The 14,821-nt window shown below is 35.4% G+C and overlaps 1 protein-coding gene across 1 annotated transcript in view; it reads left to right on the forward strand.

Moving 5' to 3' along the window:
* Positions 1-10,507: 10,507 nt before the first annotated feature.
* Positions 10,508-14,821, forward strand: part of CNGB3 (cyclic nucleotide gated channel subunit beta 3) — a 150,192-nt gene continuing 145,878 nt past the window's right edge. The window contains exons 1-2 of the mRNA XM_007461739.1: positions 10,508-10,618; positions 13,958-14,039. Coding sequence (XP_007461801.1) covers positions 10,508-10,618; positions 13,958-14,039 — 193 coding nt within the window. The remainder of the gene's footprint in view (positions 10,619-13,957; positions 14,040-14,821) is intronic.

Below are 14,821 nucleotides of genomic sequence, written 5' to 3' on the forward strand. Positions count from 1 at the left end.
CAGTCCTCTCCCTGCGATCCGACCGAAGCCCGAGCCTCAGCTCCCAGCCCCCGCCCAACCCAGCTGGTGAGCAGACAAGCCTCTCGGGCTGGTGAGTGCTGGTCTGCACCAATCCTCTGTGCTGGAATCTCTCCGCTTTGCCCTCCGCACCCCTGTGGCTGCGCTCTCGTCCGTGGCTCCGAAGCTCCCCCCGCTCCGCCACCCGCAGTCTCGTTCCGCGAAGGGGCTTCCTAGTGTGTGGAAACATTTCCTCCTTCACAGCTCCCTCCCACTGGTGCAGGTCCCGTCCCTATTCTTTTGTCACTGTTTTTTTTTCTTTTTTCTTTTGCCCTACCCAGGTACGTTGGGGATTTCTTGCCTTTTGAGAGGTCTGAGGTCTTCTGCCAGTGTTCAATAGGTGGTTTGTAGGAGTTATTCCACCTGTAGATGCATTTATGATGTATTTGTGGGGAGGAAGGTGATCTCCACGTCTTACTCTTCTGTCATCTTGAAGCTCCTCAGAGGTATGACAATTAATTGCAACACATGATCCTCTATGGAACCTGGACCAGGAGGGAAGGGGAAATGGTTGAGACAGTTGGCAAAATTTAAATAGTCTGTGGATCAGATGGCAATGTTATATCAATGTCGAATCCCTGATCTGGAGGTTTGAACTCTGGTCATGTAGGGGAGAATCTCTGGGAAACATGCATTGAAGACTGAGGAGTGTTAAGGTATCATGTTTGCAGCTTTCACTCAAATGGTTTAGGAAAAGAATGTGATAATTAGTATATATACAGAGAAACACTGAGACAGAGAGGGAACAAATGCAGTAAAATGTATTCCAGTTGGGGAATGTTAATGAGGCAGATACTGATTTACCTTAGTGTCCTTGTAACTTTTCTGTAAATTTTAAATTATTTCAAAATAAGTTCATTTTTAAATTTCTGCTGATTGCATTGGGAGATTCAATGAGATATATTTATACATCAATTTTAGAACTTATATTCAAAAAAACCAGTAACTTCTTTGAAATTACAGAAAAATATGGGCAACATTGCTCCAATAACTGCTCTGCGGGACTCCTCGTTACCTATCAGCGGTGAGATTCTCCCTCCTCCACATACACAAGCTAACCATCTGGATTCCAAATGCATTACTCACAGCTTCCACTGGCCAACCCAGAAGTTATTACAATAATAAAGCAATCTCTAAGTGCTTAGATACAATGGTGAAAATGGGAATGAATTAGAAAGGAAAAGAGCAGAAATTTTAAAGGAGGAATTAAAGAAGCAAATAATTCACATAATTAGGATAAGGGAGGAAATTAAAATAATGATACTGCCTTTAATAAAACAGGAAATCAGAAGAAGCCTTGGTGGTAAAGAAGATAAATTCGTTTTTTAAGTTGGTTGATCATGAAGTGCATATAGGCATTTCAAATTAAACATCCAGCAGACTGTAGGAACCATAAGGCTAAGACCCAAGCATGAAATGGATTCTGGCTTCTAAATTAAGAACTAATAATCATTCTCAGAAGATTTTCAAATTGCTATATATTACATTCATCCCTCACACCTAAGCAATCAATAAAGTTTTCACTGTCGTTAAGTTCGAGTGTTGAAAAGTAATAACATCTTCATGTTGGGTCAAGGATTAATATATTTGCTTTTATTACTGAGGTAACCAACAGCTATTATTCATAAACCAACCCCCACCTCACTAGTAGCTGGATGTATTTTTTATTAGAATTAAGGACACCCTAGTACAGCTTGAAAATTCCTAAAACATTTGGTTTAGATCACCAATACATTTAGAATATAAAAAACAAAAAAATCCAGTTAAAACCAGCTTAGCTAGGGAGCTAATTGTATATAGACAATCTTCTTTACAAAATGCACTATTAATCTCCTTACATAACAGTAGATCATTATGTTCAATCAACTGAAGTGCTTTCAGTTAGCTCACTTGATGATAAAAAATAAATGAGTAAGCAATGATAGTCCATAATTAGAACCAAATACTGAAACAGGCTAATCAGCTTTGTAAAAGACTGTAAAAGAATGAGGAAACTTCACAGTTACCCCATCCATATTCACATAACAAATCCATCATGACCTGATTACTGTTTATACTAACAATAAGGATTTTTTTCAAAATATTTATTCTATTAGTCACAGTCTAAACCAATATAGCATTCAATAGTCACAGATGCCACTAGTTATTAACAATTTCCTGAAGGTATTTTTACCCTTAATATTTGTTACATTTGCTGCTCATGCATTTTAATTATAAATTAGAAGCAATGCAAATACTATAATCAGAGAAACAGAGAGCATTTCTACTCACTGAAATACTATATTTAAAATCACTTAAGTTGGAGAAATTCTTCAAGTCAGCTGAGTCGCATTACACCCACAGGTGATCAAGAAAAATACCTACTCTAAATTTGTCATCACATAAAATCACACTGGCAAATATTTCTAAATAGTGTTATATATATTGTTTATGATGGAAAATTTTCTCTAAATTAAGTTGTTATAAATCTACTTTGTAAGATCATTAAATAGTCAATGTCATCAACTCAAGAAAGACATTTGGAAGTTTTCTTTGGATATATATATTTTTAACTTAATGTTTTGCTAACCCTACAAAAATGAAAAGAACATAAAATCAGTGTCTTTGGTCCCCCTTGGAAATAATATGGACTATGGCTAATATTTAATGTAAAAATACTGTGTATAATGTCATATTTATTGTTAATATTCACCAGTAGTTTAATAAAGCTTTGTTACGTGTCTACTAAGGGCAATGTGCTGGCCACATTAACTGTCATTTACTGTAATACCTTCATTAATTGATGCTGTCTCTACGTCTGGAGTGTCTCATCTTTCCACTTCTAGTCAGTGAATTCTTCCTCCTTTAAACCCATTGTGAGCATTAACTCCTCTGAAAAGATTTACTCTCCAGTTTATTGCCCACTTACACCTAGGCAGACTCGGTCACCTGCTCTTCTGTGCTACTATAACATGACTCACATTCGTCCATTAGAGAAGGCGAATTGAGATTGTTCATATATCTCTCAAGAATCTCTGTGTGTCACAGGGTCTATGTGAGTCATCTCTATATACTCCACAGCAGCTAGCAGAGTACCTGAAACACAGAAAGAACTCAAATGTTTATTGCACAGTAAAATTATATACTTTAGTAAGCAGAGCATTTTAAATCTTAGTGCTCTCCAGAAACACGATTTGTTTTATTCAATTAACAAATATTTGTTGAGCACTTTATTTTTTACCAGGTACCTTTTATATGTCATCATATTCATTATCTTTTGTAATCTTCCCCAAATCCTTAAGAGCTTGTTGTTCTATCTTCTGTTTTGTGGATGAGGGCCAAAACCGTCTTCACAGGTGACCTGACAATGTGCCCAATACTTTTTCCTCTAAAGTCTTATAAGTGAAAAAAATGCTCATAACTTATCTACTTCCCTGCCTTACTAAGTATGATGTATTCAGTGCAGTGAATTTTTCAGGACTTAGTCAAAGTTCAGACTTATTATCAATTTATGATCCTATTCTAAACATAGAACAGCCCCCAAAACCTGGAAAGAAAAAATGTATGGTTGTTTCCATTCAAGTTATTGCTTGAGGTTATCTACTGTAAACCAGTCATTCCCTTTATAACTTAGTGGCTACTATTCTCCTATTGAAATAATACTCAGATTATTTAAATTTAATTCAGAATGATCTCAGAAAAATATCTAAATGTTACTTTCTTTGGTAGACATAAGGGAAAATATAACCTTAGCTGTTTTGGGGTTTTTTCAATTTGGTTTTTTATATTGGTTTTTTATATATTAATTTTATATTTAAATATATTAAAATATATTATATATTTTTATATAAAATTTATATTTTTAATATTTTTATTTTATAAATTTTTTAATTTATATCTGATTAACAATGTTGTGATAGTTTCAGGTGCACAACAAAGGGACTCAGCCATACAGCTGGTTTTGTAGTTTATTTCCAATAGTCTGCCGAAAGAAAGGAAAGAAGGAAGGAAGGAAGGAAGGAAGCAAGGAAGGAAGGAAGGAAGGGAGGGAGGAAGGAACGTCCAACCCATCCCCCTCTCAGGAGCAAAGGAAGCTGTGACCTTAGAACTACTAGGAATTCCTCCTCATTTAAAATCACTCTTCAGTGGGAATGTCTGAAATCTGATCAATAAAGATTCCAAAGAAAGTTAGAACTCAAACTTGATATCTATTAAGTGGAAACTTTATTATGGATGCTCCATCACTTATTTAAATAATTTTATAGGAATAAGATGTAAATATGTTCAAACCTGGAACTAGATATAAACTCCATTTGCCTGTATCTTTTAGATAACTATAAAGCTAAAACCTATTTGTAAACTTAACATAAAACTCAAAAATTAGTAAGATTAATGCAAACAACATTGCTATGATGGATAATGTTCTGTTGAAACTAAACAAGAAGAATATGGTACTAGCTGCCACTGATGATCCTTTTGTGGCCTCTCCCACTGTGGAGCACAGGCTCCAGACGCACAGGCTCAGCGGCCATGGCTCACGGGCCTAGCCGCTCCGCGGCATGTGGGATCTTCCAGGACCGGGGCACGAACCCGTGTCCCCTGCATCGGCAGGCAGACTCTCAATCACTGCGCCACCAGGGAAGCCCCTGATGATCCTTTTTATTTTAGTATGGCTTTGTTACAATCTGTGTGCATGTTTACAATTACATATGTTTGTATAGATATATACAAATATACATGTGCAGAACAACACAAAACCATAGAATTTAGAGTTATATATAAAATATTACTGTGTGCCACTTATAAACCATATTCATCTAATCTAAAACACCATTTATTGTAAAATCCACCATTATTTTATGCATACTTCTCTTAAGCTACCCCATTCTCAGCCTAAAATGAAGTCTTGCATACAATGACTACTGATAAAAGTTAACAAGACCATAACATCTCTGTCCTCCAGAGAAGTTTTCTCCACTTCTTACATGCTGCCTCTGCCACAGAGAATCTCTTTATTATTTATCCTGAACTAAAAGATTGTCTAAACCATCATTCTCTCATCATTAATTCAACCAACATGCATGGAGTACCTAGAACCAGACAAAGGGGATATGAAGGTGACCAAAGCATAGTCTCAGCCTGAAGAAGCTTACTCTCTAATAGGAAAAAGAGATCTGGAAATGGTCTTAAAATGAGAATTGATAAAATGCAGGTGTGCATATGGCACAAGCTACAATCAGGACAACAAAGAAGGGATTAAATACACACCTGTTGAGAGGAAAGGGGGAAAAGGTGGGAGAAGAAAATACCCAGCTTAAGCTAGATACACAAGGAGTGGAACAGCATTTTAGACATGAGAAGTACTTATGAGCAAAGACATGGATAGAGGTAAGACAAAGTAGAGTAATTCAAGTTACCACAAGTTAATTTCATTATGGTAAGAGCTGAGAGTGGGAAGAAGTGGGGGTTATAAATGAAAACAGAGAGTTAGGCAAGGATCAATTATAAAGGGCCTGAAATGTCATGGTAGGAGTTTGGACATGATGCCAAAAGCAAGAGGAGTCACTGAGGGCCTTCATCTAGACACATGATCAGATTTATATTGGGGAATGATTGCTTTTATTCATGTTGGCAGTCACTACTGCAGCAATGTAGTAACTTTGCACAAAAACTTAGAGTGCAATTGGTGAAATTCTAGTAACCACTTCACCCAGCAAAGCAACCCTCTTCTTTCCCTTGTCTTCTTCTTGCTCACTGGAAAGCCTCTCTGTAGAACACAGAATCACAGAATTTAGAGTTAGAAGGAAGCTTAAATATTATTTTGCCCACCTTATATCCAGATTAAGGCAAGAGATTCTATTTAGCTCACACATCCATCCAGTGAAAAAGAATGAGCCAAAATTCACATCTCTCATTCTAGAATTCTTTCCAGTTGCCCATTTTCTGAACTTTCAGGCCCTTGATCTAGACAAAGTGAAAGTATTCATCTGTAATTTTAATGCCCATGTTGATACCAATCTACTGACAAAAATCAAGATGTTGGAAGTATTTTAAGTCATTGATAAAGATGATTGAATTAATATCTGTATCATTTTTCTTATGACCTGTGATAAATCCTAAGGGATGAGTTGTCAAAGCAGACTCCTCCAAAATCATAGAGTTTACCTCACACGAAACTTCATTAATGATTCAATTGATACAGGCCACTGTCAGACAGATAAAATATCCTTTTTGGGAAAAACCCAAAACCATCAGACACAGCATTTAAAACTGTCCACCTTCTCCTGCATTTTGGCACACTTTGATTTCAGATGTACAAGGAGTTTTTGAGCATAGTATGCAGAGGTATTTCTCACAAAAGGAAAGCAGTTTGGATTGAGGATGTCTCCATTTTACACGTCCTTGCAAAGCTTACATACTATTTACTTCCCCTATCTCCAGCCACAATGCCACATAAATAAATAAATTACAGGCTTATTTGCAATAAGCAATCTAGACAGACCAAAAATGTCCTACTAAACACATTTCATATGTAGGGACTCCCTGGTATCTTTCCATGAGTAAATACCATGATCAGATTTATAAAGAGGTCTGATGAGGCCTTTTATTCCTCTGAGGGTCCCAGGAAGGGAGAAAATCAGTCACAAGCCTGCTGCTAACTTTTCTTTTGATGTTTATATCCTAAATTTAAAAATATAATCAACTATAGGCTTAGAGGATTATCTGAGAAGTTCCTAAAATGACCCCATACATATTTGATAATTCATTCAGAATTATTTCTGAAGCAACAGTGTAACAAAAAAGAAAACTTTGTCTTTTAAAACAATGAACACTCATATTTTAACAAAAGTAATTTTGTATTTTCAAGACATACAAATCAAATCATATTCATAATCAATCAAGTTATTTATTATATGTTTCTTTTTGATGAAATGATTGAATCTAAAATTAAAACTTCTAATTTCTTTTAAAAATCAGTAAAGGACTTATGATTTTGGTAATATGAAAAACTAAATTAAAATTCTTCCTTAAAATTTTTTCCTCTATTTTTTTCTACAACAAATATACTTTAAAATGTATTTTTTAAATTTTATTGAAGTATAGTTGATTTACAATGTTGTGTTAATGTCTGCTGTACAGCAAAGAGATTCAGTTATACACATATATATTCTTTTTCATATTCTTTTCCTAAAATGCATAACTATTATCTTAAGGAAATCCCCAGGTTGCAGAAATACAGAGGGAAGAAGTATTAGATGAGTTAACTCAGGCTGCTCTGGTGTGGAGGGTGTGGAGGGTGGTCTTGGTGCTGAAAGTCTTTAGTTTTAATTGGAAAGTGCACAAGAGAAGAGGTCCCATTAAAAAAACAAACAAAAACAAAGGTAAGACCCCCTTAAAAAAGTTCATCCTTGTTGGACTGAAAAAGAAAATCTGTCCAATGGCACAAAGCATCAAGGAAGTTTGTCCAGGCTCTGGGTAGGAAAATAAAGTTCTCCTTAACAATTCTTAATGTTAAACTTGTGCCTCACACAGGTTTGGGGTCCAAATTTACACACACACAAAGAATAGAATAAGCAGAGTTTTTTAACAATGTAGAAAGAACCACCAAAAGTAACTATAGTTAACAATACTGTATTGTTAAGCTGCTACAAGAGTAGAGCTTAAACTTTCTCACCATACAACACAACAAAATGATAATTATGTGAGGTGAAGGATGTGTTGTCTAAGTTTATTGTGATAGTCATTTTGCAGTATATACGTGTATCAAATCATCATATTGTACACCTGAACCTTACACAATGGTACATGTCAATTATATCTCAATAAATTTGGGAAAAAAAGGAGTAATTCAAGTCAGTTTTACTTTTTAAAATAAGGCAAGTTAAGGAGTAAGATTCCACCAATTAATAGGGCCAAACATTGACAATTCTTGTCAAAATATGCAAGTATTTTTATGTCCCCAACTGCAAGCCTGGAATTTTTTTAAAGTAACTTTTTTTACATTTATATAAAATATTTATTAGCCATAAAAACAGGTAAGATGTAATTAATTCATTAGTATTTTAATGTCCTTGGAACTCCATGTAGTAAGCAAGATCTCACTTTAAAAAGATTTTCATTTCATGGAAAGAACATTTTCTATTATGTAAATTGCTTCAATTCTTTTTTAAAAGAGCAGAATAAATTTCTACAATTGAAATACTCATTTTATCCTTTTTTTCTTTTATTTTCTTTTTTTTTCTCGGTACACGGGCCTCTCACTGTTGTGGCCTCTCCCGTTGCGGAGCACAGACTCCGGATGCGCAGGCTCAGCGGCCGTGGCTCACAGGCCCAGCCGCTCCGCGGCATGTGAGATCTTCCCGGACCGGGGAACAAACCCATGTGCCCTGCATCGGCAGGCGGACTCTCAACCACTGCGCCACCAGGGAAGCCCCTGATAACTGTATTTTAATAATCAAAATGCTGTTAAGGTCTCACACTGGGGTCTCCTTGCATCTAGTAGATATGTCACTACCAGGATGGAAATGAGAGCTCCATGGCTCTCCTAGAGACTGTGATCCTACCTTCCTCTACTCCTCCCTTGATCTTGAGCTTCCAAAAAGAAAGTTCTTTACTGCAATTTCATAGACCTCTGCTGTAGACGCTGGTGACTTGGACCTTTCACAAGATTTTGAGTTTCTCAGAACTCTAATATTTTTTCAAAAACAGCTAAATGTTAGCCAGTCAAATTGTGAAAGAAATATTAGAATATTCTACATACCTGTTTAAAATGATACAGATACAATGAAAGAATACTATAGTAGATGACAAGGTGATACTAAGAGAAATGACAGAACAAAGGTTCTGATGGTAATGATCTTTCCATCTATTTAGGGAGAAGACAGAGATATAGGAAAACAGAGAAAGAAATGGCATATTGTGGTACCAAGTATTAAGAAATGCATAAACTTAAATGCTGCAAGTGTAATATATTTAATTAGTTTTGAATTAAAGCAGAGATATAAGTGAGGACTAGAGTTGTTAGATCTCTTAAAGCGCTTTCAACTAAATTCTGTTCAGCAGAGGCTTGAGTTTCTACTCCGTATAAAGGAGCTGTGGGGGTAAAATAAGTGATGCATGGTGTCTTTCTTCAAGGAGTTTAGGCTTATTGGTTAAAGGGTGAATCACAGAAAAAAATTCATGCTGGAGAAAGATACATATTTTTTTACAATTTATGAAATTAATAATCCAACAGAATTATCTAGACTTATAAAACTAGTAATCACATAGATAGCTTTCATAATATTTCAGCAATTTGTAAGAAAATAGTAAACTTGTAAGAAATTTTGGAACAAATTGCTTCTGAGCAATGAATTACATTTCCTCAAAGTGATATTCATCAAACATACTGTCTCTCTGTTATGGGCTGAATAGTATCTCCTCAAAAATTCACGCTGAAGTTCTGATCCCCCTACCTCAAAATGTGACCTTATTTGGAGATAGAGTCTTTAAAGAGGTAGGTTAAAACAAGATCACTGAGGTGGGCCTTAATCTAATATAACTGGTGTCCTTACAAGAAGAGGAAATTTGGACACAAACATGAACAGAGTAAAGACACTGTGAAGACAAAGGAAGAGGAAGGCCATCCACAAGCCATGAAGAGAGACTGTTCCTTTATGCACAGCTTTCAGAAGAAACTACCCTTGCTGACATCTTGATATCAGACATCTAGCCTCCAGCATAAATTTATGTTGTTTAAGTCACCCAGTCTGTGGTACTTTGTTATGGCAGCCCTAGCAAACTAATACACTCTCTCTGCTTAATTCTAATGTAATTATCATTATGAATCTGAGGTGGATGTTTAGGCTATTGGGAATGCAAAGCATTATGTCTCATTTTTCACTATATTTTCTAAGAACATCATTAATCTAATCAAATAGTAAAATACTAATTTAAAAAAAATCACCAGAAGAACAGAAAAAGGAAAAAGTAGTTACTTCACAGTGCAGAACTACATGTGAGGACTTTGGGAGAGCTGCTTTATATTATAAGCCTTTATGCACATTTTGTTTTTTCATCATTTGCTTGTATTACTTTGACAAAAGTTAGATAGAAGAGATAGGTGGGTGGGTAATTAGAAAGAAAGAAAAATAAACAAACCAATGGGTAATGTGATCACATTTAAACAATCATTTAAACAATTTAAATCAACAATGAAGTTTTGCTTAATTCTCACTTATAAATTATTCACAGGGATATTCTGACTCTCTAAAGTTCATAAACAGAATTCAAATCATCCAAGCAGAAGTAATTTGCTGCTTTTAAGCCAAAGCCCTGACTAGCTAGAGAGTTGCCTCTAGGAATTAACCAGAACGAAATCCTGATTAAGCAACTAATTGGCTTGTCTACTAATGAAAAGAAAAACAAAGTACATTTCTCTACCTCCAGATACAGAGTCATAAAAACAGAAGTTTTCAGAACCACCTTAAAGATGTTTAAATCCCTGACAATAAGATTCAACAAGGTGAAGCCTAGTGACGGGAGCGATGAGAATAAACAAGGTTCTGATCCAAGCAGCGAGTCACAGCAACCCACGAGACAGGTACGCTCCCCACGTCCCTAAATCAGTCTTGATTCTCATCATTTCTTGTCTGGGGAGGGATTTTAATAAACACTATGATGTGTGATTTCTCTGCAGTTTTACCCACTACCATCTGGGTCATTGACTGTTTGTCTTTGGGGTTTATCCCTATCATTTTATACATACTACATATATTGGCTTTAGAATGGAATAATAAATGTTTAGGAGACCTTATTATGATTTGGAAAAGCAAAGTAAGACTTCTCCTTGCTGATTTTCATTTCTGCCATCAACCAAAATGAAATCATTTCTCAAATATTAAACTGGTTATATGATCTAGTTCCAGCAGAGAATGTCAAACATCCTGCTCTTAGGAAACTGCATTTTAACAGTAATTTCTCTAGACCAGGAGTTCTCAATAGGGAGTAGTTTGCACTCAGGACAATCAGAAACGTCTGAAGATACTTTTGGTTGTCACAGCCCAGGGGTAGGGAAGTTACTGTCATCTAAAGGGGAAAGGCCAGAAATGCTGTTAAATGTCCTAGAATGAACAGGAGAGCCCTTTACAACATAGAATTATCCAGTTCAAACTTTTAATATTGCCAAATTGGAGGAACCCTTCTCTGGACAAATATTTTCACAAGTTCTAAGTCTGTTCATCTATAAAATGAGGATAATACCTGCTTTGTAGCCTTGGTATACAAACTAGAGACAGCATAGATAAAGCATATAGTAGGGAATTCCTAAGTGGTAATTATTACCATCATCATTATTAATAATTTGTGTTCTTATGACAGATTTAAGTCCAAATGGTAATTATATGATCAATATTCACTTACAGCTATTTATAGAACAATTTTCATGAATTGCTCACTAGATTTACCTAAAAGCACTATGTAAGATTTTTAGAGCAAGAATTATTTTCACATCTAAGAGAAATGGATGAGAGATGTCAAATACAAACAGGAAGGTACCTCAGGGACTAGCATAGCATGGTCTAATGACTCAGGTTTAAATGAGCTTAGAGTACAAAAAATACCGAGATTACCTAATGTTGGCCCTAGAAAATTTGCCTTCCTTTTCTGATTAACATTGACTGTTTCTGCAGTGGAAAGAAGTGGAGAATGTTCTTTATGAGAGTGCCCTTGACTTTTCTAATACTTGTGTCAAAATAAATAATCTCATACTTTAAAAGTTACTTATATGTTTAAAAACTTATAGACTATCACAAATGTTGAGGTGGGTACTTCCCTTCAACTAGCCTTGTTGTGTTTTTCTCTGGGAAAGTCATTACAGTGATGTATGCCAACTTACCATCATGATTATTTTCCTACAGAGCACATAAAAATAGCTAATACATTATTCTCTTGGAGAATATAGTAGCTAACAGCAATTACTATGTACCAAGCAAGGTGCTATCCCTTTCCAAGCACTGCTGTATTGAATTCTCATGGGCCCTGTTATAATTTGCTACTTACGCACAACTTACAAATTGCAGAGTCTGGATCAGAACCCTGTTCTATCTGACTTTAGTGCCTGAGAGCTAAATCACTAGGTTATATTGCTACAAAACAGAAGGCAAAATGAGCAGAAACTTAGAGAGTTGGCTTTCCTTCAGAAACATTAATATTGGAGAGCTACTCAGACTAGACACAAGTAGGGCAGCTCTTAGACACATCCTGTGCCATTCCTGACAGCCATAATTTGTTGATGTTAATCAGGAAGTCTGCTGGCATCACATACCTTAAAAGTCATATTGGGGAATTATTTGCAACTACTCTTTCCAGTAACATGTTGGTAAAAGAAAAATAGTTTTTCTCCAGTTTCAAATACACTAAATGTTAAAAATGACACAAAGTTAAAACCCTCTTTTCATCTACAGAATATAACCTTTTAAAATGACGTTTAAACAACATGTTTCTGAAATACAAATCAATTATTTGAGTCCTATAAAAAAATCTATGAATGAATAAATCAATTTACATTGTATTTTAAGTGTCATTTAAATAGTTAATTCTCAAACCAAAATATCATATGTAATTCAAATTTGTCAATAACCATGAAATCAAAAACTGCAAACTCAGACTAGTACAAACTCTCTCTCATACTCCAGAATAAGACACTATTCACATAAAACTACATTTATGTACAATAAAACTATGATGGAAATGTTTCTGAATAACATGATGTAAAAGTATTTGATTGAAGTCAGAAGGCTTTATCACTACTTCATAATCTATCCAGGGATCCATACTTTTCTAGCCACTTAATCAATTTCCTATTCAATAATATAAGAATAATAATATCTGCCTTGCCTAACACATGAGTCTTAAATTAAATCATCTGATCAATTTGCTTTCCAGTTTAAAATGTTTCTGACATACAATGTCTAAAAATAATATCAAACTTCACATCAAGGCTTACAAGACTCTCAAAATCCCTTCCCTTCACTAGCCTCATCTTCTCACCCTTTTTCCCTTCCAAGCACTTCTGTAGTCTCCCTTCACCTACATACACCTTAGGCTTTTGCTAAACATACATCCTCTGCCTGGAATATTTTCCATGCCTTGGCCATCTGGAAAACAAAAATCTCATCTTGATTTGTAAATTCAGGAGTCACTTCCTTTTGAATAGTGTCCTTCCTTGCCCTTCAACTCCAGAAGAACTGACCACTCCCCTTTATACCTCACCTCTAGCATCTACAAACATTGTGTCATCACCAATAACATTTCATGTCAGTTGCACTGGTGTGTGTTTGTTCCCCCTATGCGGCTGTGAGCAGCTTGGGAGCCAAACTTTCTATGCTCTAACCTTATATCTTATTTTACCCTGTCCCCATGGAAAAATCTTCAGGTATACACTGGCCACATCCAGTGAGATATACTTACATTTCAAAGGAAAGCTTAAATGTTAAGATAAATGTTGAGGTAGAGGCAAATGAAATCATGGAATGTAAAAGGAAGAGAGCTATGTGTAAAGACACCAAGGTACTTTCTTCTTTCCATCATTTTACATTCTACCTCTAAAGACCTCGACTGGGACCAGTGTTCTGGCTGTAGGAAGTTAGAACCAGGCTGTAGGAAGTTAGAACCAGAACTGGGAGAAACATGTGCCTGGGAGATGCAGCGACCACAGTGAAAAAAAACAGTCTGTGGTCAACAAACTGTGGAGGTTGAAGTTGATTATTCAATAATAGAGCCAAGAACATTCATTTAAGTGCAAGAATTACCATTTTTAGTATATCATAAACAAATGATCAATTTTAATGACTGGCTTGATAATGGAATGAAAAACTCATATTTTACATTCAACTTCATTTTATGTAAAATCACATGTACTATCTCTATTTTTTTCTCAAAGGGAGAAAACAAAACTGAAAAGAAATCTCTCAAAACCAAGATGCCTCTAGTTTCAGCTGAAGAGTCATACACCAAAATTCAAGGTAAGAACCCAAATCTGCAGAAAAAAAAACTAAAACGTAAAATGTATATTTCTCTGAAATGTATTGTCTGATGAAACACCTGTCCTTGACTAGGTAAATTATGTAGGGTCACACTTGAGATTATTTGAAGATCTGGATATTTATAAAAATTATTTCTTCATTCAGCCACTTATTCAATAGATGCTTTTTTGTCACCTACCACATGCCAGGCCCTGTTCTGTGGGTTGGAGATACAGTGGTAAAGAATATGGGCCAAATTTGTGTTAACATAAGTGTATAGTGAACAATGAAATTTCAGGTAAGTGTTATAAAACCATTAAAATAGATTTGGGTTATACATGTTTAAAGGTTCTGTTCTCTTCTCCCTTGAAACTCCATTAGAAATCTTACCTACTCCTAAGGCTACCACATTCACTTCTACATTGATGATTCCAAATTCATATCAGACCAATTTCTTTTTTAAGACCCTGTGCAATATTTTCCAAGTAACCACTGGACAAATATACCTGTATTTTCTGCTGCCATCCTAAAGAAAGCATGTCCAAAATTTAATTCCTTATCTTCCCCTTCAAATAAACTCCCTCTCCTGATTTATTTCTATTCCTGGTTCTATTATTTTTTCAGTCTCTCAAAACCTAATTCATGTTTTATTACTCTATCTAGGCTGTTTAATAAAGGAAATTAGTCACCAAATCTACTTTCATAATGGCCCTCAAACCCACTTCATTCCTTTCCAATTCCACCACTAATACCATCCTTATTAGTAACTCATGCCTACACGA

The sequence above is a fragment of the Lipotes vexillifer genome, unplaced genomic scaffold (genome assembly GCF_000442215.2).
Source record: "Lipotes vexillifer unplaced genomic scaffold, Lipotes_vexillifer_v1.1 scaffold163, whole genome shotgun sequence".
NCBI lineage: Eukaryota > Metazoa > Chordata > Mammalia > Artiodactyla > Lipotidae > Lipotes > Lipotes vexillifer.